The 25661-nt window shown below is 44.5% G+C and overlaps 1 protein-coding gene across 1 annotated transcript in view; it reads left to right on the top strand.

Moving 5' to 3' along the window:
- The window catches only part of ATP6V1C1 (ATPase H+ transporting V1 subunit C1), a 62322-nt gene extending 44907 nt beyond the window's left edge, over positions 1-17415 (top strand). Inside the window, exons 8-13 of the mRNA XM_075827997.1 lie at positions 372-440; positions 1240-1332; positions 1413-1506; positions 2883-2980; positions 4643-4769; positions 16767-17415. Coding sequence (XP_075684112.1) covers positions 372-440; positions 1240-1332; positions 1413-1506; positions 2883-2980; positions 4643-4769; positions 16767-16862 — 577 coding nt within the window. The 3' untranslated portion in view covers positions 16863-17415. The remainder of the gene's footprint in view (positions 1-371; positions 441-1239; positions 1333-1412; positions 1507-2882; positions 2981-4642; positions 4770-16766) is intronic.
- The last annotated feature ends 8246 nt before the right edge of the window (positions 17416-25661 follow it).

Genomic DNA, 25661 nt, shown 5'->3' with positions numbered 1-25661 from the left:
ACTTAGATGCGGCTGTGGCTATTGACAGCCGCATCTAAGGGGTTAAATGGACGGGTCGATTCTGATTTCGATCCTGCCCGCTAGAGCAGGTACCCAGCTGTCTTTAAACAGCCCAAAATCTGCTCTAGCCGGCACGGGACAGTCATGCCGGGCTTATGTCACAGCGCTGCCTGTTCACAGCGTTGGGGTGCGGCGTTGCCCTTAACTGCCGCCGTGAAAACACGTATGGGCAGTCGTTAAGGTGTTAAAGGGATTTTGCAGCGTATTTGTGTGTGTGTGTGTGTGTGTGTGTGTGTGTGTATGTATATATATATATCTGTTTGATGATTGGTTGAATAGATTTTATTAAATGCATCAACATTATTTTTCAGAATGAATTATAATGACTGGGTTAAGCAATACGAAACTTTGGCTGAGATGGTGGTCCCACGTTCCAGCAGGTAAGTGACCAGCAAATCTGAGGTATAAATGTAATGTAAGATGAGGGCTCAGTTTATTTTCTTATTAGTTTGTATTTGGGTGAAGTTAATCCGAAAGCGCCATAAGTTTGTTTTTTTGTGGCCCTGATTGCAAGTGATCTCCGCCCGGCTGTAAGTAGCCCCTCAAAAACATCATATTCCACCTCAGTGATGTCTTCCGTTACTTTTCACGGTTTGCTATGTTCCAGCTATGCAATTCTGAGATTTTTAGGGCCCCTGGTCTCTGCTCAGAAGAAGCACATCGGAACGTTGGGGTGGAGACAATCATTGTATCTGCCCTCTAAACAATGTCTGTATAGCGTTACATAGCAGAGTGCCCCGGTATACAGACCTCCTTTCCGCAGGGTCATAATCTCTCTTTTATAGGTCATTTAGGGTTGGTAGAGTTATGAGATATTTGCTTTAAAGGGGTTATCCGGGTTATTAAAATGAATGGCGTATACTTAGGATTCAAGTGAATGGGACAGTGGTGCAATACCTTGCACGGCCACTACAAATGTAAGGTATGCGTGCAAGTGTAAACAGAGAGAAGAACCACGTAAACAATGAATAGGCCCCATACAAGCGCCACGGCCCCTTCAAACAGCTGATCGGCGGGCGTGCCAACAGTTGGGCCCCGACCGATCTGATATTGATGGCTTATCCATCAATTTTCATAACCAGGATAACCCCTTTAAAAGTAAAGTGTAATATTGTCACCTGGGTCAACATATGTTGGAAATTATAGACGTCCTTTTTTTAACTATATAATCTTCTTCAGTGTTTTATCAGAAGACCAAGACAGTTACCTGTGTAATGTAACCCTGTTCAGAAAAGCAGTGGACGACTTCCGGCACAAAGCCAGAGAAAATAAGTAAGTTGTGTGTTTGATCCTTGAAGATGAGGGACTGCTCTCCATGAAACGTTGGTACAGAATATTTCCTTTGATTACAGGTTTGTCGTCCGTGATTTCCAGTACAACGAAGAGGAGATGAAAGCTGATAAAGAAGAGATGAACAGACTGTCTACGGATAAGAAAAAACAGTTTGTAAGTACTGCACGGCAAAGGTGTACACAGACATAGGGCTCCAGAGCAAAACTCAGACTGGTCCCCAATCCCCACCGAGAGCTCTGACAAATATACTACACCTTTATTAGTTATGTCCAAAACTCTGTTCTGATATAATATATTTCTATAGATCTAATGCTGGCTATATGTAGCCACCCCTAGGGGATGCCAACTGCGTATGGATTTTTTCAAGCTAGTATTAGAAGCGACTTTCCAGTCCTTCCTTTCCAAAAATGACTATATTGGAGATATATAGTCAACTAACCTGCTGTCCGGCTTCTGGATGATCCAGCCTCCGTTCCGCTCCCCAAGATGGCAGCCAAAGTCTCAGACTACGCTATGGAGAATTTCTTTGGAAGTCTGCGACGTGCCACTGCCCTCCGATGGACGAGTGCTAATGACCTGTCCGTTCGGCGCTGTGTCTAGCAGCACCGAAGTCGTCAACTCTCGTCCATCGGAGGGTAGTGGAGGGGTGGGGACGTTTTTCAGACTTCAAAAGAAGCTCTCCATAGCAAAGTCTGAGACTTCAATCGAGCAGTGAGGGGGATCTGGGGTTCGGGACCCCCGTTTTCTCGCCATCGGTGGGGGTCCTATCGATCAGACAATTATCACTTATCCTGTAGATAGGTGATTGTTGATTCTGGACAACCTCTTCTAAACAGTTTCAATTGGAATAACTTCATTGAATTTCTCGTTAAGAGTCATTAAGAGATCGTGAACATTACAGAAAAGATCCCTTCTGAGATATTCCCAGAATCTTTTCAGATGACAAGATTTAAAGGGGTTATGTGGGGACCAATAATTATTAGCAGAGTACTCCGTGCAGTATGTGAGTACACTCGCTAATATACATTCCGGTCCCCCGTCACGCTGATTCTGAGATTTTCATCGATTTTTATGGCGCTGCCAGGGGACCTAGTCTAGTTGACCAGTCTTCTTCATGAAGACACGACTCTTCATCATGTGACCGGCCCCGCTGTACTCTATGTAATCGATGTACTACTGCTTGTTCATAGAGTACAGCGGGGCCGGTCAGGTGACGAAGAGTCGTATCGTCATCAAAGATGACTGTGCCACTACACCACCGGTCCCCGGCAGCGCTATATAAATCTATGGAAATCTCAGAGTCCGCACGACGGGGGACGGCAATGGATATTAGCGAGTGTACTTACATACTGCAGTGACTACACTGCTAATAATTTTTGGTTCCCACGTAACCCCTTTAACACTGTCAGACCGAAGATTCACTTGTAGCATTCACTTATGTCCGTTTTTCAGTATACAGCCCGTACGCTATATTATTTATATTTGATTTTTTTTATTTAATATGCTGCGATTTTCTATGTCTCCTGCAGGGTCCTCTTGTACGATGGCTCAAAGTTAATTTCAGTGAAGCTTTTATTGCATGGATCCATGTAAAAGCTCTGCGAGTGTTTGTAGAGTCTGTATTAAGGTAGGAAGCAATTACCAATAGTTATTGATATTGTTATAGGCAAAACCAAACCTTGGAAAAGTGGTAATTGACCCCCTGAACCCGTAGTCTGCCATGTGTGGCACAGGAAACACTTATTTTACACTGCTGTGAAATACATTTTAGATGTTCCGATGTGGCAGAATTTTTGCATGGCAATGGGTAATATCCGCAGCGCAAATACACTGCACATCTGCGGCATAACAGGCATGCTGCAGATGGTAAAATCCGCAACGGAAAAATTTGTTGTGTTGTGAATGAGGTTTTGAAAACCCCATTCACATGTATTGTATTGTACTTTGTTTCAGATTTTTGGTGCGGAATATCCCCCAAAAAATCTGCAACATATATATATATATATATATATATACACACACACTGCATATGAACATGGCCTAACAGGCACTGTTAATGTGGCTGATACAACAGGGAATTGGCACAAATAATGAAAGGATCTAATTACGATCACTCTTATATGGTGGAGCATTGGTTAATTGGAATGGTATTACCTGTAGATTCCGTGTGCTACTTTTTTGGAGCAAAGAAATGGCCGGTCATTATAAAAGATCGTATGACGTGAAATATCCACCGAATGGCCACTTTATTAGCGACACCTGCACTTTCCCTATTGGAGCTTCCCTATATGGAAATTCGACACGTGACGCCGAGTGCGGCATAAAATCAAGTGAGCAAGTTTTCTGTGGATCAGGTTCAGTGAGAATCCACATTGTAATTGAAAAATCAAGATCTGAGCGACTTTGAACGAGACGTGGTCATCATTGCTAGACTAGTTGGGGCCACTGTTTAAAAAATGCCGAACATGTGGGGTTTTCTCATGCAGCGGTGTCGAGAGTAAACCGAGAATGGTGCGATCGAGAAAAAACATCCAACGAGAGGGGATCCTGCGGACGTAAAGAGTTTGTTGATAAAGGGGTCAGAGGAGAATGTCAAGAATCGTTCTGATGAACAGGCGGTACGCAGTCTGGCAGATTGCAGCCGAATGCAACGCGGGTGCTCCAACTAACGTAAAAATTTTAATCAGTGAGAAGTAGAAAAACATTGACTGGTCAGATGAATCCAGATTTCTGTTTTGCCATGCTGATGGGTCAGAATTTGACATAAGCATCAGGAGTCCATGAACCCTTCCTGTCAGGTGTAAAGAGTTCGGGCTGGTGGGGGTGTAGTGATGGCGTTTGCAGTGTTTTCTTGGCACGACCTGGGTCCTCTGATAACTGCGGATGGATGTTTCAACAGCAGGGCTCACCTAAGCATTGTGGCTGACCAAGTTCATCCCTTGGCAGTGATTTACCCTGTGGCAGAAGGACAATTTAGCAGCAACCGCGAGAAGCTCTCCTGTCCGCATGGACTAATGTCCCTGCAGAACGATTTCAACACCAAGTGGAATCTATGCGACTAATTGCTGCGGTTCTGAAGGCCAAAGGAGGTCCAATGCTCTACTAGATGGAGTCTCTAATAAAGTGGCCATTCATAGAAATGAAAAGTCGTTTATAAAAAAACTCATGGCACGATTTAAAAAAAATAAAAATTCAACCAAATTAAATGTTTTACAACTGAAACAGAACATCTGTCTGTCTATCTATCTGTCTGTCTGTCTGTTTATTGTGACCATGTTGCACCTTTCAGGTATGGGTTACCAGTGAACTTTCAAGCCATGCTGCTTCAGCCCAATAAAAAAACCATGAAAAAGCTGAGAGAAGTCTTGTATGATTTGTACAAACACCTGGACAGCAGCGCAGCATCCATTATTGATGTAAGTAATCCAGACCCCAGATCCGCTACATCTACATATTCATTCTGTCCTTATTGTGTCAGATTGATATTGCTGCAGGGACGTCAGGACACGAGCGCTGCGTATCCCGTCTCCTGTTACATAGAATATGATGATGTCTCCTCGCCTTTAATGGTATTAAACAGACCAATGTCCTCCCTTCACTAAGAATTGTAGCCACAACACAGCCAGGATTTTGTCTGATAAAATCCTAATTTGATACATTAGATTAGTGATTTAATGGATCTGTGGTGTGATTTAACCCCTTAATGACCGCCGATACGCCTTTTCACGCCGGTCATTAATGGGCTTTGTTCTAGGCCGCTGCCTTTTCACGGCGGCCTAATCAACGTCCTGCACGGGTCGTCCGTGCAGGCTGGAGCCGGGGCTCGGCTGTCTGATGACTGTCTAATAGATGCCTGTCAGGTTTACACTGACAGGCAATAATGCTCTAGTATCCGAAGTATACCAAAGCATTATGTCTGCGATCTAAATGTCGCATCGTTAAGTCCCCTAGTGAGACTGATTTTTTTTTTTATCTGAAATAAAAATTAATAAAAAGGTACACATTAAATTTGCCACAAAAAATGGTTTTATTTGGTAAAAGTGTAAAAATAAAATAAAAACTAAATATATATGGTATCATGACCCAAAAATAAAGTTAGCATATTATTTAAACCGCAAAAAACAACTGCAAAATTGCTATTTTTTCCCATCCACCCCCCCCCCCCATAAAAAATAATAAAGGTTAATCAATAAGTCCCATGTACCCCAAAACGGTAGCAATGAAGTCCCGCAAAAAAACAAGCCCTCATATGGCGACATTGATGGAGAAATAAAAAGTTATGGCACTTGGAAAGCGGCGATGCAAAATAAAATGATTTTAGTTCAAAAATGTGAAATGCATAGAACAACGATGGCTAAATTGCAGTTTTTCTATTGCCCCCCCCCCCCCCCCCCAAAAAAAAGTTAATGAAAAAATTCTATATACCCCAAAACAGCACCCTTGAAAAATGCAACTCATCCCGCAAAAAACTAGTCCTCATACAGCCATGTCCACGTGAAAATAAAAAAGTTATAGCTCTTTGAATGTGACGATGGAAAAACGAAAAAAATTGCTTGGTCATTCGGGCCCTGAATGCATGCAGGGGGAAGGGGTTAATGTCCGTGCTGCTGAATCTGCTTGTTATCTAGTCCTAAAGGGTATTCTAGGTTTAACAAAATCCTGATAAATAAAACCTGTAGTCTTCAAAAAGTGTCTCTCCAGCTGGTAAGGAAATACAACTCTGAGCGGTGAGCTGTAGTTGTACAGCAGCTGGAGTGGTACTTGTTGCAGACCAAAACAAACATACAAGCCCGATATTATGGAAGTCCCGCTGGTCTGGCACTTGTAGGAATGCAGGATTGGCCACAGGTGCTAGCTGGAATCCTGGTTTTGTTTTCAGGATCTCCAGACTTCCAGTATACAGTTTAAAAACATTTCTGGTCTGGTATGTTCTTAGGTAGGCCGTCAATATGTGAATGTGGGGCCCAGGTGCGGTTTATCCAGACGCAGAACCTTGTCCATATGTGTGACCAGGCACCTACAGACAAGGTGCTGTGCCACTTGAATGAGACCGGGGTGTACCTTGCACGGCCACTACAAATGTAACGGCGTGTGCAAGTACAAACGGAGAGAACTATGTAAACAATGATGAGGCACTGAACGCCTTGTCCCCATCAAACAGCTGATCGGCGGGGGTGCCGAACCCCCACCAATCTAATATTGATGGCCTATCCCAAGGCTAGGCCATCAATTTTAATAAACCGGATAACCTCTTTTTTTTAATCAAAAAACACAGTCAATCTTTGGCCAATAGCAATTCAAACATTTACAACCATGCAAAGTCAAGTGGGGTGACATTTTAATGTTACATTTTAAAGGGAACCTGACAACAGTTTTGAGGTCTCAAAACTGCTGATAGGATGATATAGGGGAGGTGAAGGGCATTTAAAGCTTACTTTTTTTCTAGGTCATGCGAGTTGCTATGTTTAATTCCCCTGGCGTGCCAATTACATGTGCCACCGAGATCGGACTTGATATACAAGTTCTCCTGCACTGCATGCTGCAAGCACCGCCCCTCTGCTCTAAATGAGGACTCTAGCGGTCTCCTAATTGGCTGCTAGAGCTGTCACTCAGAGAAGAGACTGCCACTTGCTGACAGGTTTCCTTTAACCACTTCCTGACCAGGAGCTTTACCCCCCTTCCTGACCAGGCCCATTTTTAACTTTTAGCCATGTGCCAATTTAAAAGCAAATTGTTGTTATGTTATTTTTCCAACCTACATGTATTTGGTCTTGGTTTTTTTCAGAACATATTGGGCTTCCATATTGTGTAAAAAAAGAATAGATATATTTTACATTTTTAAAAATATGGAAGGAAAAATGGAAAATAAAGTTGAAAAAAATGTGAATGTGTGAATTTAGGTGATTTTTTTTTTACATCTGGTACATGCCACTGGGTAAACACACCTGAATACATATTTGTCAACTTCTACCGACTTCAACGATACCAAATATGTGTGCATTTCTTACACGCTGGGCGCAAGTTGGCACTTATTAAAGGGAATGTGTCGCTAGAAAACATTTTTTTTTTTTTTTTTTTAGTTAAACAGTTAGTATATAAATGATTAAACATTGTTCTAATTTTTTTAATTTTTTCACGAGTCAGGAAATATTATAAATTAGATTCTAATTTATAACATTTCCCTGTGCTGGTCACTAGAGGGAGCAATTCCCAAAATTGCAGCATTGGCATGTGGTAAAGCAACCTCATTGCTTTATGTTGCAAAATGTGAGAAGACACACTCGCTCTAGCATCCTCAAACAATCCCCCCTCCTTTCTCCTGGCTAGTGCCAGGAGAAAGGAGGGGATTGAACGTTCAAACCTCCTACACTGTGTGTCGCCATTTTTTGAGCGAATACACAGTGTAGTAGGTTTACATACAGTGGTAATCACACACTAAAACACGAACATACACAGACATAACTTACCTGCTCCTGCCGCCGCTGCTCCCTCCGCTCCTAGTGCTTGCTTCAGAACACCTGTAGTAATGTTACTGTCCGGCCGCAGCTTCCGGTCCACAAGAAAATGGAGCCGGATGTCGCTCGGCCGAAGACCTTCCATTTGGACTGTATGGGAGCAGCGCATGCGCCGTTCCCACACAGACGCCGTACAGCATAGTGAATGGAACGGCTCCCGTTCGCATTCACTATGGCGCTGTATGTGCCGTATTCCATGTCTGTATGTGTCGTTAATCGACACATACAGAGATGAAAAAAAAATTGGCAGCCCCATAGAGAAGTAAAAGTTTGAAAATAAAAAAAAGTAAAACACAAACACACAAATAAAACATTTTTAAATAAAACACGAAATGCAAATTTCTATTAAAAAATTTTTTTTCGCGACACCCGTTCTTTAAGAATGGTGCACAAACCGGCTTTTAGAGAAAACATTTCCAAAGCTGGTTCACTGACACCATACGACCATTACAGTTATTGTGGCGTTTCGAGTCCACAAAAACTGATGGCCTATCCTGGGATAGGCCATCAATATCTGATCAGTCAGGGACCGACACCCGGCACCCCTGTCGATCGGCTGTTTTGAAGGGGCCACAGTGCTTATACGAGCGCTGCTTCCACTTCATTTACTTTACTGCTCACACTGTGAATCGCAGATACACTTGTAGCCGCTACAAGTGTGTCCGCGATTCACAGTGTGAGCAGTAAAGGAAATGTAGGGGAAGCGACGATGGTACAAGCATCCAAACAGCTGATCGGCGGGGAGACCGGCACCACCAATCAGATATTGATGGCTAAGGCTCTATTCACAAGACAGGGTCCGAGTGTCGGCCGATAAAAACGGCCGCTTTTCCCGGCCGTTTTGCATCCATTCCGGGCCGTGTTTCCATTTTCAACGTGTGTGTGTGTGTGTGTGTTTGTTGTTTTTTTTTTTTACATTACATTATTCTTCTCCCTCTCTGGCAGTTTGCGATCACCTGACCAGTGACCACTCCGGAGCTCGGTGATACAGCTGTCAAGACAGCTGTATCATGGAGCTCCTTACCGTCAGCACGAATGTGATCGCTGTGACAGGCTGTCACAGCGTTCACATAGCTGATCTCCTTACCGTCGGCGCATAAGCGCTGCTGGGAGGAGCAATGTGATCGGTGTGACACGCTGTCACAGCGATCACATGACCGGAGACCACACTGAGTGGTCTCCGGGTGAAAGCTCCATGATATCATCTGTCTCTAGACCGGAGACCACACTGAGTGGTCTCCGGGTGAAAGCTCCATGATATCATCTGTCTCTAGACCGGAGACCACGCTGAGTGGTCTCTGGTTAAAGTTCTAGAGACGGCTGTATCACGGAGCTAAAGGCCGCCAGTGAACGGCAAACCTGCTAACTCTGCAGGACGTTCTGGAACGGCCCCGCAGAGGTAATTGGACGTTTATAGTCTGTGGGCGGTCCGGAAATGGTTAAGAAGCAGAACAACTGTTGCTAAATAGTGTAGCTCAATATTAGTTCAATGGTGGCTTTATTGAGAAGGTAACTAACTTCTCCTACTTTAGTGTCTATAGAAATCAATACTGCCAGCAGCCTGGGACATAACTAAAAGGTTAAATGCACATTTTCCCTACAGCTCCATTGTTTCTACCAGTGGCCCTGTATAATATGGTGCCACACTTGCCAAAGTTTTACGCTTGGTTTCATATACCCCAAATGGCATAATAATGTATTTTGTCTGTAGCAGGACATGTTCTTATAATTCACAATGCCCCTTGGTCTGCTTCATACTTCTTGACATGGGCAAATTAATTCTGTCTATAGATCCCTATAAAAAAAAAATCCTGACCTGACAATAGAATTCTGATTCCTCCCTCTTTTATTTATATAAGGGAGCACCTATAAAAATGCCACATCCTTGAACTCAATGGGGCCGGTTTACTAAGACTGGCATTTCATAAGCCAGTCTTAGCATGAGTAAGATGCTGCTAATTTATTAAGAGTTGCGCGCCTCTTAAACCGCACCTAACTTTTCAGTTGACTTTCCATAATATTCTGTCATATGTGTGTACATGAGGAATAACACCATTTCTGGCCATTAGATGATTTGTATTCTGCATTTTTTAGCAGTTTTTCCCCCTGCAGACTCATCTCTATTTTTCCGTTTTCTCTGAGTTAGTGGGTTGAGCCATAAAGCTAACATGTCTTCTATACACATCACACATAGAGGAGGAGAATCCTGCTCTCCTACCCTTATCACATAAATAGAAGCTGCAGCAGCATGGAGGACATCATACAGCAGTAATGAGCAGTGTAGCTGAGAATCCAGCACTGGGGTGAGATATAACTCTTACTAGATGCTGCGGCACATCTGTATCTTTAAATCTGCTCCCTCCATGCCTCTCCATAGACTTCTATGGCAAGCATGTCTGTGTCGCTTTCTCTCTCTCTCTGCTCCCTCCTCACCTCTCCAAAAACGTATGGGTAGCGTGTTTGTGTCTCTCTGCTTTTGCTCCCCTTCCCTCTCCATAGACTTCTATGGGCAGAATACCTGTGTCTCTCTGCTTCTGCTCTCCTTCCCCCTTTTCCACAGACTTCTTTTGGCAGCAGCGTCTGCACAGACAGCCTGACCCTCTACTGTTACAGGGAACTGAAATATAAATTTTTTCATCATTAAAAAACCCTGAATGCAGCACTCCTATTGAGTGCTGTTCCCGAATGCAGAATCCACTGCTTCTGCATTTTGGCGGTTTCTAGGGAACCCTGTGATGTCAGTAATGACATTACATGGGATTTCCAGTGCAGAGGAGGCTTGGAGGGATGCAGATAAGATGCAATTTCTGTCTTTTCTACGTTGCTGGCCATGTAGATTACTGGTAACCGTGATCTAATGGTCTGTTACTACTAGAATACTGTTATGGGAACAGCAGGGAACACATAGATAATGTGTTCCCTGCTAACCTGTACCCCTAAGCTAAAGGCCCTTTTACACTGGGCAATTATCGGGCAGACAAGCGTTCATAGAACGCTCGTTTCCGATAATTGCCCTGTTTAAACAGGGCAGCGATCAGCAGATGAATGAGCAAAGTCGTTCATCTGCTGATCGTATCGTTTTAAAAAAACTGAAATATTATCGTTGTCGGCAGCAGATCTCCCTGGGTTGACACAGGGAGACGCGCTGCCGACATGATATTAATGTATGGGGACGAGCGATCGGAGTAAGGAGCGCTCGTCCCCACACATAGCTCCTTGTGACAGGAGCAAACAAGCACCGATCAATGAGCTGTCTCGTTGATCGGCACTCGTTGCACCGGCCAAAATTGTCTGGTGTAGTAGGGCCTTAACGCAAAGGGAGGGAGATCCATTTAAAATGAAGTGCTTTTTCACCACCGCTATAGTGATTTCATACCTTACACTATGTACACATGTTTGACAGTGCTATGTGCAGGAGAATTAGAGGATTAATGTGTGGGGTAAATATTAATTGAACAAACTACCTTAAAACATCACATGAATAAATGAGGAAAACAGTATTTTATGAGTATTTTTTGCTTGAATAAAAAAAGACCTACAAAATTAATATCGGCTTTAATTTTAAATTATAGGAAAGCCCTGGGGGGTCTTGCAAAAAAAGAAAGTAAAGATTTTTGGGTAGACTAAAAAACAGAAAACATTTTTTAATAAATCCAGCCTTCCAAAAGGGAAAATTTTGTTCTAATCTTGAAGGCCCAAAACACCCCCCGTCATGAAAGGGTTAGTCAATTTAAGTAAATATGTTTACTTTGTACTAAATTCACATTTTTATATCTGACTTGTAAAATTATTCAGGAAATTCTGTCTTGGATCTCTGAACATCACAAACCCTCATCTGCTCAGTCATGCATCACAGACTTCCCGAGATAAGGTTACCTTTTACTGTGCATAGAGCTGAGTAGATGAACGCTAATGTATCACATACAGACTTCTATATAAACATAGCTCCATTCTCAAATATCATCTTACAGCTAACAAATCCTCCAGTGTGGTATTTAGAGTTATTATCATTTATTTATATAGCGCAACATGTGTAGCGCTTTACATAGAGCAATATTGCTGGTAACATATCTTAACAATTACAGAAGACTGTGTGTTATGGACAAATTGTTAATAAAATGCATTAGGTAGGAGCTGTGCCCATATGAGCTTACAATCTATAAGGAATAGGGAATAGACAGGAGGTCAGGGAATGGAGTAAGCAGCTCTGAACATGTCAGGTGGAAATTGTGCTGGAATACCGGTTGGTGGACTCTTTGGGCCAGGTGATATGTTTGTCAAAAGAAGATATTTTCTGTGAGGGTTTGGGATGGAATAAGGCAGCAACGTCCAAAAGAGAGAGAGAGGAGAAGCACGAGAGAAGTCATGTATCTGAGAGCAAGAATATGGGGTTAGAGTGATGGAGAGGAGGTTGTCAGGTAGAGGGTGGGATGGTATCTGTGAATTAGAGGAGAAATGTAAGGTGGGGCAGAGTCGGATAGGCTTTGTAGGTTAGGGGGAGAATTTTAAATTTAATTGTTTGAGTGATGGGCAGCCAATTTAGGGACTGATGGAGGAGGGTGGCATTAGAGGAAATGGAGGAGAGTTAAATGAGTCGTGCCGCAGAGTTAACAATAGATTAGAGAGTTGTTAGTCTGTTTGTCGCCAGGCCACAAAGGAGGGTGTTTCATTTTAAGTCTAGCCGGGATATTATAATTGTGTGTACTAGTGCCCTGTATATTTTACAGATAGTGAAGGGAACCCATCTGTACGGACCAGAGCACTGCTCCACTGCTTACATACAATGCCTCGATTAGGTCAGGGGGCGCCTAAGCATTTTTTTTCTATAATGTGTATCGGAAAAGCCCTCTTATTCTTTAAAAATAAGTGGTCTAGATTTAAAAGACAAAAGTCCAGAAAATCCCTTTTTAAGAGGTGTGCACCTTTTAAAAAAAAACTACCCTATCTAATTTCATTGTCACAAAGTACCCCGTTATTAATAAATGTTCGCCAATAACTTACACTTTATACAATTTGGACAATTTCTGTTTGTTAGAAGAGTCCCCTGACAATAAACAGATCACAGGGTGCCTTCTGCAGGGTCTCCCAGCTTTTAGACCACCACAGGGGAAATTAAGCATTACAGGGCTATCCTTTAAAGCAGGGGTCTCAAGCACGCGGCCCGCGGGCCGCATGCGGCCCCTGGGGCTGTCATCTGCGGCCCGCGGGACACAGAGCTGCCAGTATCGGCTCTTCTCCGAGACTCTGGAATTCCATGACATCGCTGTCCACATATGAACAGCGATGTCTGGGGCTTCCCCAGAGCCGGAGTCCCGAGCAGAGCGCTGGTGTCGGCTCTGCTCTGGGACTCTGTGGAATTCCCTGACATCGCTGTCCACATATGAACAGCGATGTCTGGGGCTTCCCCATAGCCGGAGTCCCGGGCAGAGCGCTAGTACAGGCTCTGCTCCGGGACTCTGTGGAATTCCCTGACATCGCTGCCCATATACGGACAGTGTGTCAGGGTCTTGCCCAGAGTGGAGCAGAGCGCTGGTGTCGGCTCTGCTCCTGGACTCTGTGGAATTCCCTGACATCGCTGTCCACATATGAACAGCGATGTCTGGGGCTTCCCCAGAGCCAGAGTCCCGAGCAGAGTGCTGGTGTCGGCTCTGCTCCGGGACTCTGTGGAATTCCCTGACATCGCTGCCCATATATGGACAGTGTGTCAGGGTCTTGCCCAGAGCGGAGCAGAGCGCTGGTGTCGGCTCTGCTCCTGGACTCTGTGGAATTCCCTGACATCGCTGTCCACATATAAACAGCGATGTCTGGGGCTTCCCCAGAGCCGGAGTCCCGAGCAGAGCGCTGGTGTCGGCTCTGCTCCGGGACTCTGTGGAATTCCCTGACATCGCTGTCCACATATGAACAGCGATGTCTGGGGCTTCCCCAGAGCCAGAGTCCCGAGCAGAGTGCTGGTGTCGGCTCTGCTCCGGGACTATGTGGAATTCCCTGACATCGCTGCCCATATATGGACAGTGTGTCAGGGTCTTGCCCAGAGCGGAGCAGAGCGCTGGTGTCGGCTCTGCTCCTGGACTCTGTGGAATTCCCTGACATCGCTGTCCACATATGAACAGCGATGTCTGGGGCTTCCCCATAGCCGGAGTCCCGGGCAGAGCGCTAGTACAGGCTCTGCTCCGGGACTCTGTGGAATTCCCTGACATCGCTGCCCATATACGGACAGTGTGTCAGGGTCTTGCCCAGAGTGGAGCAGAGCGCTGGTGTCGGCTCTGCTCCTGGACTCTGTGGAATTCCCTGACATCGCTGTCCACATATGAACAGCGATGTCTGGGGCTTCCCCAGAGCCAGAGTCCCGAGCAGAGTGCTGGTGTCGGCTCTGCTCCGGGACTCTGTGGAATTCCCTGACATCGCTGCCCATATATGGACAGTGTGTCAGGGTCTTGCCCAGAGCGGAGCAGAGCGCTGGTGTCGGCTCTGCTCCTGGACTCTGTTGAATTCCCTGACATCGCTGTCCACATATAAACAGCGATGTCTGGGGCTTCCCCAGAGCCGGAGTCCCGAGCAGAGCGCTGGTGTCGGCTCTGCTCCGGGACTCTGTGGAATTCCCTGACATCGCTGTCCACATATGAACAGCGATGTCTGGGGCTTCCCCAGAGCCAGAGTCCCGAGCAGAGTGCTGGTGTCGGCTCTGCTCCGGGACTATGTGGAATTCCCTGACATCGCTGCCCATATATGGACAGTGTGTCAGGGTCTTGCCCAGAGCGGAGCAGAGCGCTGGTGTCGGCTCTGCTCCTGGACTCTGTGGAATTCCCTGACATCGCTGTCCACATATAAACAGCGATGTCTGGGGCTTCCCCAGAGCCGGAGTCCCGAGCAGAGCGCTGGTGTCGGCTCTGCTCCGGGACTCTGTGGAATTCCCTGACATCGCTGCCCGTATATGGACAGTGTGTCAGGGTCTTGCCCAGAGCGGAGCAGAGCGCTGGTGTCGGCTCTTCTCCTGGACTCTGTGGAATTCCCTGACATTGCTGTCCACATATGAACAGCGATGTCTTGGGATTCCCCAGAGCCGGAGTCCTGAGCAGAGCGCTGGTGTCGGCTCTGCTCCGGGACTCTGTGGAATTCCCTGACAAAGCTGTCCACATATGAACAGCGATGTCTGGGGCTTCTCCAGAGCCGGAGTCCCGGGCAGAGCGCTAGTACAGGCTCTGCTCCGGGACTCTGTGGAATTCCCTGACATCGCTGCCCATATGTGGACAGTGTGTCAGGGTCTTCCCCATAGCGGAGTCCCAGGCAGAGCGCTAGTATAGGCTCTGCTCCGGGACGCTGCGGAATTCCCTGACATATCTGCCCATATATGGACAGTGTGTCAGGGTCTTCCCCAGAGCGGAGTCCCGGGCAAAGCGCTAGTATCGGCTCTGCTCCGGGACTCTGGAATTCCCTGACATCGCTGCCCATATATGGACAGTGTGTCAGGGTCTTCCCCAGAGCGGAGTCCCGGGCAGAGCGCTATTATCGGCTCTTCTCCGGGACTCTGGGGAAGCCTCTGACATCGCTGTCCATACATCGACAATGATGTCAGGGGCTTCCCCAGAGCAGGAGTCCCATTGATGTCAGGAGCACAGCTGGAGTCCCAGGAAGAGCCTACTAGCCCTCTGCCTGGGACTCCAGCTCTGGGCAAGCCCCTGACATCACTGGGGCAGCCTCTACAGAGGGCACTGGGGCAGCCTCTACAGAGGGCACTGGGGCAGCCTCTACAGAGGGCACTGGGGCAGCCTCTACAGAGGGCACTGGGGCAGCCTCTACAGAGGGCACTGTGGCAGCCTCTACAGAGGGCACTGTGGCAGCCTCTACAGAGGGCACTGTGGCAGCCTCTACAGAGGGCACTGTGGCAGCCTCTACAGAGGGCACTGTGGCGGCCTCTACAGAGGGCACTGTGGCGGCCTCTACAGAGGGTGTGTGACAGTATCTGAAGAGGACACTGGCATTATCTAGGGGTGTGTTGCATTATCTACAGAGGGCACTGTGGCCTTATCTACAGAGGGCACTGTGGCCTTATCTACAGAGGGCACTGTGGCAGCCTCTACAGAGGGCACTGTGGCGGCCTCTACAGAGGGCACTGTGGCGGCCTCTACAGAGGGTGTGTGACAGTATCTGAAGAGGACACTGGCATTATCTAGGGGTGTGTTGCATTATCTACAGAGGGCACTGTGGCCTTATCTACAGAGGGCACTGTGGCCTTATCTACAGAGGGCACTGTGGCCTTATCTAGGGGTGTGTTGCATTATCTACAGAGGGCACTGCGGCAGCATCCACAGAGGGCACTGCGGCACTATCTAAAAAGGGGCTGCCCAATCTTGACATGTGTGCTAACTGAGCCGCCGGACTGCATTTAGCGACACTTAAACTGGAAAGCAGGATTGTTGAAATAAGCACGTGGAGAAATATCTCAAATTTTAAACCTAGCCCTATTATTATAGTAATGTAGTATTATTATTCTAGTAATATAGTGTTATAGTAGTTCAAATAACTAATTGATTAACAATAATTTTGTATTGTATCAAATTTGAAAGTAATGCGGCCCGTCAACTTCCCAGTTTTTCTATATGCGGCCCACTTACCCGGCCGAGTTTGAGACCCCTGCTTTAAAGCATGCTGTTCAGCCACTAAGCTAATAGATGTGGGTCCTGAACAGAGGACCCACTTTCATTTTATTTCTTAATAGGGTATTAAAAAAGGGTATTCTAAACCAGACAACCCATTTTAAAGGCTATTCACGTATAAGTAGGAAAGTATTCTTCCTTTTGAGGATATACGTGATGCACGGTCAGCGCAAACAAGGAAAAAAATAATTAACATACCTGTTGTTTCCCTATTATTCTAATCCTATTTATATTCCCTTTCTAGACTCCTATGGATATACCTGGATTAAACCTCAGCCAGCAGGAATACTACCCCTACGTGTACTACAAGATTGACTGCAATTTGCTGGAATTTAAGTAAAAGACAACCTCTCATGGCGTTATTGGAGCCGAAATGAGTTTGAAGTACAGTGATTCTCCTATCTACTTAACCCTGTGCTTGCTTCTCATGCTTGTACCCAAGATAACCCTCTCATCCCCCAACCCTTAGTCGCCCCTTTTGACACTTAATTTGTTTCTTTTTAAAGAATATTCAATAGATATTGTCGCTTTTAATCAATGAGTTGTTTAACTGTCCACCGAGCAAATAAGAGTCTATTTATAAAGAGATATATTTAAGGCTGGCATTGCCACTCGACACAGTTGTAGAAGACGTCATTCCTCATTTGTATGGTGATCGGCATTAATTATTCTCGTTGGCACTGCTCGTAGCTAGATCTTGTTTACAAGGGGCTATGGTGTAATTGTTTTATACCATTCCATTCACTGTATTTAATTCATAATTGTGTTTAAATGTGGAGTTGTGATGTAAAGTGTATGTAATATTTAACGTATGTGCTTTCTGTATATTTGATAAAGATATCTAGAGCACTGTCAGCACACACAAGGAAAAAAATTAAACATACCTGTACTAAGCCGTAACGTGTCCAGATGCATTTCTTCCTGTTGAATGGTTTCGACTTTCTCAATAGAAACAGATCTATATAATGCTGATGTATAGGGGTTCACGCACGAAACTGAGCTGTGTGCACAGAGCTTGTATGGTGGCTCAGAGTCCTTATGGCTTTGTACTAAGGAGCCGTAGACACTCCATGTTCCGGCATATGGTGCCTTTGTATGGCACAGTATTATGGAGATATAGCTCTGTACGGCATCCAGTGCAACATACCACAGATTTTCTGCATTCATTATTTTTCAGACTTAATTACTGATGGTCTCTGAGACCCCCACGATCATCACAGCAGGAGGAGCTGCAGTACCAGGCGCAGCCACTTATACAGATGAGCCACTGTGACTGTTAAACGGTGAAGGGGACACAGCCCCTTCATTGTTCTGATCGCTGAGCGTCACTTTTAACGTGTCTGTGCTAAAGACTGTTTTGTACAGGCAAGAATATATTATTAGTGAACAAATTATTGCATAGAGAGCTCTATGCATAGAGTGCTGATGAAGAGATAATCTCTGCCTTATCTGAAAGTTCATGAGTGCAGTGTTCTAGTAGGTGAGTCCCTACAACGCAGTTATACAGCCCCCCCCCCCCCCCCCCCCGACTCACGCTAATTGCCCATACTATTTGTGTGTGATGTTTGCAAAATTTTCTAAGTATCCTATGAGATGCAACTTCTCACTGCTCCCTCCTGCTTGTAAGAGCGGACAGGGAGAAGCCTATTACAAACAGGAGGAAAATGAGACCGGCTAAAGCCGCATTTCATAGACTACTCTGAGCACACTGCAGTGTTAGGGGACAGAAGTTTTGTGTCATTGGCATAACACTTGCTGCTCTTAGATAGGACTCAGATAAGCGCAAGTGCAGTGTGATGAGACTCCACACCCTACACAAAGGCAGAGGGATAATGGGAAATGTAGGCTGCATTAGGGGAACTGTATTAGAGGGGAAGAAGGAACTATGAGCCTCTACAATGTTCCGTGATAATAGCCTATGCTGCACTATTTAGGCAAAATTAAATTGCTGGAGCACTTCCTTAATAGTGATATTTCTTCTAGTTTGACTACATACTCCACTAGTGAAAAAAGCTTCTAAATGTACACTCCCATCCCCTTTAATTGTGAACAAAATTCTCTGTGCCAAACATCCAAATGTCCATTGGTTTGGTTGCTACGAAAGAATGGACTTTCCCGGTAAGATCCCCAGATTATTGACCCCCTCCCCGGAGTAGACACCCATTGGCGCCAGGTGTGCTGCGGAGTTTGTCAGGAAAATACTTGACGATGAGTTTAAAGTGTGCCTATCAACCCCAACAAGGTAACTTGTTTTATTTTTAAAAAAAAGAAAAAAAAAAAGACCCTATTACCCTTTATCTCACCAAGAATTTGATCTAAAAAGGCATAGAATATGTAATTTGAAGTAACTTTGCAATATAAATGCTGTATAAAAAGTTCTATTGTGCCAAGATAAATTCCTTTCGTTTCTAGTAATTCCGTAATCTATGTCCACGTAATCTTACACAGCAGCCAGCGCTGGACACGTGTGCGCCGTTTCTCCTCTTCTATCTCCTTGGCATGGGCTTTGTGGAGGGATCCCTTCTGGTGATGTGGCCTTATAAATATTCATAGGCTTCTGCTCTGCTTGTCCAGGAGAAGCAAAGCATTTGCAGTGGTATGTTCTCCCCCTCTGACAAGTAGATAGGATCCTGCATAGTGAATTTATTGGTTTGGAGCCGAAAAGGCTGTGAGGGATCCGGCGGACGCACAATTTTTTTTTGCCTCTGGTTTCTGGGGGGCAGAGTTAAGTATACTGGATGCATTGAATTGCTGGGGGGAAAAAAAGCGTTGAGGGTCACATAGCGCAGTGCTGCTGTCCACCCCAAAGCCAGCATCAGAGCACACAAGAAATCAGTCGGGTAAGAGTGATAAAATATGAAAAATTTAGATTTCCATTTATTTTTCATGATAAACCCACTAGACAGTTATACTCAGTGATTGCCTGCATTTTGTTTTATAAGTGGGTCTGTGGGATAACCCCTTTAATAAAACATTTTTAGTAAGTACATGTCATTAGGAAAAACACGTTTGGTTTAGTTATGTCAATAACCCGACTCTCCACAAAAATCAGGTCTGAACTTCCAAGTTTGCAGATTCCCTGACGTTTCCTGCACCTCCTCACAATTCTCAACGGCAACCTACAGGCTCACAACGCGAGATCTCGCTAGTTATTGCAACATCTCGCGTTCTGTATAGAAAAAAAATGCTAACTACTGCTGGGCTTATACAGTTAGGTCCAGAATTATTTGAAATGAAACTACTGAGATGCAATTGATGTGGAAACTTTCAGGTTTAATTCAAGGGGTTGAACAAAAATATCCTGTGAAAGGTTTAGGAATTGCAACCATTTTTCTACACAGCCGCCTCATTTCAGGGGCTCAAAAGTAATTGGACAATTAAAACATTATTTTTTTTTTAATACTTTGACAGCCTTAAGTCTGGAGCCCATGGACAGCACCAAACACTGGGATTCCTCCTTTGTGATGCTTTGCCCGGCCTTTACTGCAGCTGTCTTCACTTGTTGCTTGTTTGTGGGTATTTCTGCCTTGAGTTTTGTCTTAAAGAGGCTCTGTCACCAGATTTTGCAACCCCTATCTGCTATTGCAGCAGATCGGCGCTGCAATGTAGATTACAGTAACGTTTTTATTTTTAAAAAAACGAGCATTTTTGGCCAAGTTATGACCATTTTTGTATTTATGCAAATGAGGCTTGCAAAAGTCCAAGTGGGCGTGTTTAAAGTAAAAGTCCAACTGGGCGTGTATTATGTGCGTACATCGGGGCGTTTTTACAACTTTTACTAGCTGGGCGTTCTGACGAGAAGTATCATCCACTTCTCTTCAGAACGCCCAGCTTCTGGCAGTGCAGACACAGCCGTGTTCTCGAGAGATCACGCTGTGACGTCACTCACTTCCTGCCCCAGGTCCTGCATCGTGTCGGAAGAGCGAGGACACATCGGCACCTGAGGCTACAGTCGATTCTGCAGCAGCATCGGCGTTTGCAGGTAAGTCGATGTAGCTACTTACCTGCAAACGCTGATGCTGCTGCAGAATCAACTGTAGCCTCTGGTGCCGATGTGGCCGACACGATGCAGGACCTGGGGCAGGAAGTGAGTGACGTCACAGCGTGATCTCTCGAGAACACGGCTGTGTCTGCACTGCCAGAAGCTGGGCGTTCTGTAGAGAAGTGGATGATACTTCTCATCAGAACGCCCAGCTAGTAAAAGTAGTAAAAACGCCCCGATGTAACACACATAATACACGCCCAGTTGGACTTTTACTTTAAACACGCCCACTTGGACTTTTGCAAGCCTCATTTGCATAAATACAAAAATGGTCATAACTTGGCCAAAAATGCTCGTTTTTTAAAAATAAAAACGTTACTGTAATCTCCATTGCAGCGCCGATCTGCTGCAATAGCAGATAGGGGTTGCAAAATCTGGTGACCGAGCCTCTTTAAGCAAGTGAAATGCAGCTCGATCGGGTTGAGATCTGGGGATTGACTTGGCCATTGCAGAATATTCTACTTCTTTGCCCTAAAAAAAACCCCTGGGTTGCTTTCGCAGTATGTTTTGGGTCATTGTCCATCTGTACTGTGAAGCGACATCCAATCAACCTTGCTGCATTTGGTTGAATCTGAGAAGAAAGTAAATCCCTGAACACTTCAGAATTCATCCGGCTGCTTCTGTCTTCAGTCACATCATCAATAAACACCAGTAACCCAGTGCCTTTGGCAGCCATGCATGCCCATGCCATCACACTGCCCCCACCATGCCATCACACTGCCCCCACCATGCCATCACACTGCCCCCACCATGCCATCACACTGCCCCCACCATGCCATCACACTGCCCCCACCATGCCATCACACTGCCCCCACCATACAATCACACTGCCCCCACCATGCCATCGCACTGCCCCCACCATATTTGCACCTTGTGGTGAACCCTCTGTATTTGCTGTCATGAAGTCTTCTCTTTATGGTAGACTTAGATACTGATACACCTACTTCCAGGAGAGTGTTCTTCACTTGGGTAGGGGTTTTCTTCACCATAGAAAGGATTGTGTGATCATCCACCACTGTTGTCTTTCGTGGATGTCCAGGCGTTCTGGAGTTCACGAGATTACCAGTGCACTCTTTTTTTTTTTTTTTTTTTCAAGAATGTAGCAAACTAACTACTAACATTTGTGCCATCTCTCTGATGGATTTCTTCATTTTTTTCAGCCTAACGATGGTGTTTCACTTATATTGAGAGCTCCTTTGACGTCAAATTGTGGGGTCACAGCAGCAGCTTCTGAATGCAAATGCCACACCTGGAATCAACTCCAGACCTTTTAACCCCTTCCCGCACCTTGGCGTAACTGTACGTCGAGGTGAGCAGTAAGTTTGACAGTTAACCGCCGCGTGGCGCTACACCGCAGCGGCGGTTAACTGTGCAGGGCGTCTGCCCTGCATTCCCCGTTGCCGATCAGCGGCCTATCGCCGCTGATTTCGGCAGTTAACCCCTTAATTGCAGAGTTCGATTTGAACGCCGCAATTAAGGTGTTTAGCGCCGATCGGCAGCCCCCATGTGAAATCACGGGGGCTGGCGATCGTACCCATGGCAACCGGACGCCAGACAATGGCTTCCGGGTTGCCATGTACAGAAGCCTATGAGGACCACCCGGAGGGTGGTCGTCGTAGGCTTCCTGTCAGTGTGACTGTCACGTCACAATGACAGTTGGAATGCATTACACTATGTGTGTAGTGTAATGTATTCCAGCAGCGATCAGAGATGCAAGTCTAAGTGTCCCCTAGTGGGACAAGTAAAGAAAGTAAAAAAAAGTGTAAAAATAAAAGTTATAAGTGACATAAACATGAACTGCTTTTTTTCCTATAATAAGTCTTTTATTTTAGGAAAAAAAATGAACACGTAAAAAAAAAGTACACATATTTGGTATCACCGCGTTCGTAACGACCCCAACTATAAAACTATAATATTATTTTCCCCGCACGGTGAACACCGCAAAAAATAAATAAATGAAAAACAAAGCGAGAATCACTATTTTTTGGTCACTACCCCTCACAAAATATACAATAAAAAGTGATCAAAAAGTCGCACGTACGCCAAAATTGTACCGATACAAACTACAACCCGTCCCGCAAAAAACAAGCCCTTACACAGCTTTTTTGACTGAAAAATAAAAAAGTTATGGCTCTCAGAATATGGTGACACAGAAAATAAATTATTTTTTAAATAAGATATTTTATTGCGCAAACGCTGCAAAACATAAAAAAACCTATATACATCTGGTATCGCCGTAATCGTACCGACCCGCAGAATAAAATATAATGGTCATTTATAGCCCAGGGTGAACGCTGTAAAAAATAAATAAAAATCATTGTCAGAATTGATGGTTTTTGGTCACCTGGCTTGCCGAAAAATTGAATAAAAAGTGATCAACAAAATCGCATGTACCCCAAAATGGTACCAATGAAAATGACAGATTGTCCCGCAACAAATAAGCCCTCACACCGCTCCGGTGGTGAAAAAATAAAAAAAGTTCCGGCTCCCAGAATATGGCGATGCAAAATATGCAGAGCGTTCCAAAAGCGGATAAGATTGGGCGCCATTTATAATATAAGTGCAACACTGGCCACATATCTGCGGATTATTATTTATTTACCCCATTATTATACCCTCTTATTATGCCCCTGATGTACTCTGCCCAACCTACATGTGCCCCCACATTATAAACTGAAATACCAGCAAAACGCCAGAGCTTCTACCAAGCAAAATCTGCGCTCCAAAAGCCAAATAGCGTCCCTCCCTTCTGAGCCCTACAGTCTGCCCAAACAGCCGTTTACGTCCACCGATATGGCATCGCCATACCCAGGAGAACCCGGTTAATATTTTATTTGTGGTATTTGTGGCACAAACTGGGCACAACATATAATGCACTAAAATGGCACATCAGTGGAAAATTTTAATTTTCACTTTCCACCATCGGCTGCGCATTAAACCCTTCACGCACCATGACTTAATAGCATGTCGTGGTGTGGGGGGGGTGATATATGGAGCGTCTCACGCGCTGAGCCCGCGCCATACGCTGCGGGTGTCAGCTGTGTATTACAGCGGATACCTGGACTAACGGACAGAAACAGCGATTGCACTGTTACAGGAGCCTGTAAAAATCACAATATACTACAATACATTAGTATTGCAGTGTATTCTACCAGTGATCTAACGATCGCTGGTTCAAGTCTCCCAGGGGGACTAATAAAATATGTAAAAACAAAAGTAAATAGTTATTATTAGCGGAAAAAATTAAATAAATATTTAAAGTAAAAAAAACCTTTTCATATTTTTTCTCTAAAGTAATGTAAAAAAATTAAAAAACACACAAAATTGGTATCGCTGCGTCCGTAAAAGTCCAAGCTATTACAATATACCATTATTGAACTCGCACGGTGAACGCCGTGAAAAATAAAGAATTTTAAATGGCAAAATCGCAGTTTTTTGGTCACCTTAGCTCTACCAAAAAATGTAAAAAGTGCTGAAAAAGTGTTATGTACCAAAAAATGGTACCAATAAAAACTACAGCTCGTCCCGCAAAAAATAAGCCCCCACACCGCTCTATTGACGGAAAAATAAAGACGTTGTGGCTCTCGGAAAGCGGGGAGGAAAAACGAAAAAGAAAAAGCAAAACATGGATCAGTCCGGAAAGGGTTAATTTATTTTCTAATGAAAAAACATTTATGACCACATGTGGGGTATTGCCGTACTCGGGAGAAATTGCTTTACAAATGTTGGGGTGCATTTTCTCCTTTATCCTTTGTGAAATTGAAAAAATTCAACATTTTAGTGGAAATAATGTTGATATTAATTTTCACGGCCTAATTCTAATAAATTCTGCAAAAGACGTGTGGGGCCTAAATGCTCACTATACCCCTAGATAGATTCCTTAAGTGGTGTAGTTTCCCAAATGGGGTTACTTTTGGGAGATTTCCACTGTTTTAGTACCTCAGGGGCTTTGCAAATTCGACATGACACCCAAAAACTATTCCAGCTAAATTTGAGCTCCAAAAGCCAAATAGCGCTCCTTCCCTTCTAAGCCCCGGTGTGGGTCCAAACAGCAGTTTATTACCACATATGGGGTATTTACGTAATCAGGAGAAATTGTTTTACAAATGTTGGGGTGCTTTTTCTCCTTTATTCCTTGTAAAAATTAAAAATTTCTAAGTTCTTACAGAAAAAAGTAGATTTTTACCTTTACAGACTATTTCCAATGACTTCAGCAAAACAACTGTGGGGTCAAAATGCTAACTTTACCCCTAGAAAAATTCCTTGATGGGTGTAGTTTCCAAAATGTGGTCACTATTGGGGGGTTTCCACGGTTTTCATCCCTCCAGTGCATTGCAAACGTGACACGGCACTGAAAACTATTCCAGCAAAATCAGAAATCCAAAATCCAAATGGTGCTCCTTCCCTTCTGAGGCCTGCTGTGGGTCCAAACAGCAGTTTATTACCACATGTGGGGTATTGCTATAATCGTAAGAAATTGCTTTACATATGTTGGGGTGTTTTTTCTACTTTATTCCTTTTAAATATTTACAATTTTTACGTTTTTTCACAAAAAAAGTAGATTTTCATCTTCACATACTAATTCAAATAAATTTAGCAAAAAAACTGTGGTTTCAAAATGCTAACTATACCCATAGATAAATTCCTTGAGGGGTATAGTTTCCAAAATGGGGTCACTTTTGTTGGGTCTTTACTGTTTTGGTACCACAAGACCTATTCAAACCTGACATGGTACCTAAAATAGATTCTAAAAAAAGGAGGCCCCAAAATCCACTAGGTGCTCCTTTGCTTCAGAGGCCGGTGTTTCAGTCCATTACCGCACTAGGACCACATGTGGGATATTTCTAAAAACTGCAGAATCTGGGCAATAAATATTAGGTTTACGTTTCTCTGGTAAAACCTTCTGTGGTACAGAAAAAATGTATTACAAATTAATTTTCGAAAAAAAAAATGAAATTTGTACATTTCACCTCTACTTTGCTTTAATTCCTGTGAAACGCCTAAAGGGTTAAAACACTTTCTGAATGCTGTTTTGAATACTTTGAGGGGTGCAGTTTTCAAAATGGGGTGATTTATGGGGACTTTCTAATATATAAG

This window comes from Rhinoderma darwinii, chromosome 5 (genome assembly GCF_050947455.1).
Source record: "Rhinoderma darwinii isolate aRhiDar2 chromosome 5, aRhiDar2.hap1, whole genome shotgun sequence".
Classification (NCBI taxonomy): domain Eukaryota; kingdom Metazoa; phylum Chordata; class Amphibia; order Anura; family Rhinodermatidae; genus Rhinoderma; species Rhinoderma darwinii.
The sequence above is the reverse complement of the archived record's forward strand: the minus strand, read 5'-3'. Positions and strand labels throughout refer to the sequence as shown.